Genomic DNA, 2,467 nt, shown 5'->3' with positions numbered 1-2,467 from the left:
GGAACCGGCGCAGATCCGCAACCACCTCCCTCTCCAGCTCACGACGATGGAGGCTCTCGCTTCTCCCCTTTTTCCTCGGCGGCCGCATCCCAGGAGGCTCGAGCTCCGACGGCCGAGGTACCCGAGCATCGCAGGCTTGGAGGAGCTCGTCGTCCTCGTCGGGTACGTCGCCACGCGGTGCACCGCCGGCACGCCTCATCCTCAGTGCCAAGAACGATGGCCGAGCGCGAGGCAGTGGTGGTGCTAGATGGGCGGAAGGGGCGGTCGTGCCCCCTTGGGCGGAGGGGTCGCCCACATCCGGCAACCGTAGACGCCGGCAAGGTTACTGTTTCCCATCTCACGGGTAAAGGGATTTTTAGAGGTTGAAAAGGGTAAAGGGATTAGTTATTAGGGGGGGCTATTTGTAAAATATTGCATTGCTAGGAAACCTTTTAAATCTGACAAGTGGGTCCACTACTCGTCACTCAGAGAATACACCGCTCTAGATTTCGCAGTGACCGTCCATGAGCCCCCCGCCGTATTTAGTGATAGTAGAATGCGTATTCCTGTGTACAGTGATGGAGGCAGATTAGGCTGCCAACTTTAAGTACGCCCGATGTATTTTATTATTTTATTAATGGAAATTATACCATTGGCGTCCTTGAAGCAACAGCATCTTGCACTCATTTGGTAGCACGAGTATAAAAAAAGAAATAACGCCGCCGTTAACCCGTCTAACGCTGCACTTTTCTTCCGCAAACAGGCACCAGATCGCAACTTGGCCATCAAGACAGATCGAGCGCTCTCGCCTTTTTATCCATGTCAACGTCACTGCCCACCTCACTCTAACACGAACACCCCGTATGGTGATATATATACGGCGTCCAGGCATCTTGAGCTTAGACATTCACCCAGTACCGCACAGAACTAACAACGGATTCTACCCCAAAGACACCACCTACGAGGCCGCATCCTCCGCCGTATGGACTCCTCCTCGGAATGGGCGGTCGCGCCCGCGGTCTCCGCACCCTCCACGTCGACTATGTCGCCCGGCGCCATACTCACAATGTCGGCCATCTTCCTGCTGTTCCTGACCTTGGCTCTCGTCATCATCTACCTCCAGTACTACTTCAACACCAACTTCCGGCCGGGGCCGAGCGGTGGCGTGGTGGCGGTTCCGGGTGCCAGGGACAAGGGCGTCGACCCTGAGCTGCTGCGATCGCTGCCGGTCACGGTGTACCGTGCGGTGGTGCCGAAGGGCTTCGCCGCGGAGGACGTCAGGGTGGAGTGCGCGGTGTGCCTGTCCGAGCTCGAGGACGGGGAGGAGGCGAGGTTCTTGCCCCGGTGCGGGCATGGGTTCCACGCCCAGTGCGTCGACAAGTGGCTGGCATCCCACTCCACCTGCCCGCTCTGCCGTGTCACCGTCGCCAAGCACGACGAGTCGCTGACTGCTTCGACGAGTCTCCCTCCCGTAGCGCCCGAGCCGGCGAACCTGCCGGCGAGTGTGCTGATCGGGGTTTCAGACCAGGCCACGCTCACCGCGGTCACCGTGACCTCTGACGGAGGCCGCCCGAGACCCTCCGCCCTGGCCACGGCAACAGTGCTGGTGATCGACATTCCGGATTCGAGGACACCGGCGACTCCGCGCGACGGGACCAAGACGCCGAGGCTGAGGTCGCTTAAGAAGCTGTGGAGCTTCGGGAGGCAAGGGCCGTCGGGGTCGACTCCGTTCTATTCCTGGGGCAGCGGCAGCGGATCAGCAGGCGCCGAGCAGATTATTAACATCACCCCCGCAACCCCGAGAGCTCATCTGTAGTTTAGAGCCGAAATTGCCAACTCTTACATATTCACATGTTGGCACGAGACAGTCACATGGACATTGAGATTGATGTTCTTCGATAGCTGTACCTCCCTAAGAGCATGTCTAACGTATCCTGTATTTGCTCGTCCCGTAGGGCGAATACAGGGCCTGTATCAAAAAAATTGGCACGCACGAACCATTCTATTTAGTAGACCCCTTATATCACCCCGTATCTTTAAATACAAAACGCGGGAGAATTCTCATAGATAGTTTTTCATAGATCATAGATAGAGGATATACAAAATTACGCGATCCTATTGGATCGCGACTTCTACAATGCTAGGGATGCGCCATGGCTACCGCCGCTACCGCCTAGTCGTCGAGGATGATGACGATGGCATTGTCGGCGGCCTCCCGAGCCTTCAGCTCCTCCACGGAGGCGATGGCCTTCGCCACCTCCTCCGTGTCCGCCTGCGCCTTGTCGGCGGCGTCCTTTCTTGGATGCGGCCACCGCCTCCAAGAAGAGGGGGTCCTCCTCTTCCTCGTCGCCGGCTGGCGGCGCTCCTCCGCTGGAGCTCCCCTCGCCCGCCTTGATGAGGACATCCCATATGTTGATACAACCGTTGTACCTACAATCATACAAATACAAGGACCAATCACTCGAGCTCGTGCCAAACAACTTAACTA

The 2,467-nt window shown here is 57.5% G+C and overlaps 1 protein-coding gene across 1 annotated transcript; it reads left to right on the top strand.

Annotated features, from left to right (window-relative positions):
- The first annotated feature begins 953 nt into the window (after positions 1–953).
- On the top strand, positions 954–1,959 carry LOC124687313 (E3 ubiquitin-protein ligase EL5-like). Its single transcript, XM_047221106.1, has 2 exons — positions 954–1,544; positions 1,581–1,959. Exons 1-2 carry the CDS (start codon positions 962–964, stop codon positions 1,793–1,795), a joined length of 798 nt encoding a protein of 265 aa, XP_047077062.1. The 5' UTR covers positions 954–961; the 3' UTR covers positions 1,796–1,959.
- Positions 1,960–2,467: the final 508 nt, after the last annotated feature.

Source organism: Lolium rigidum, chromosome 2, assembly GCF_022539505.1.
Source record: "Lolium rigidum isolate FL_2022 chromosome 2, APGP_CSIRO_Lrig_0.1, whole genome shotgun sequence".
NCBI lineage: Eukaryota > Viridiplantae > Streptophyta > Magnoliopsida > Poales > Poaceae > Lolium > Lolium rigidum.
The sequence above is the reverse complement of the archived record's forward strand: the minus strand, read 5'-3'. Positions and strand labels throughout refer to the sequence as shown.

Bases quoted from the DNA above. Each gene is read 5' to 3' on its own strand.
- LOC124687313 (XM_047221106.1), top strand. From the start codon at position 962: ATGGACTCCTCCTCGGAATGGGCGGTCGCGCCCGCGGTCTCCGCACCC. The intron at 1,545-1,580 runs GCCGCCCGAGAC...CCACGGCAACAG, and splicing joins CACCGTGACCTCTGACGGAG to TGCTGGTGATCGACATTCCG.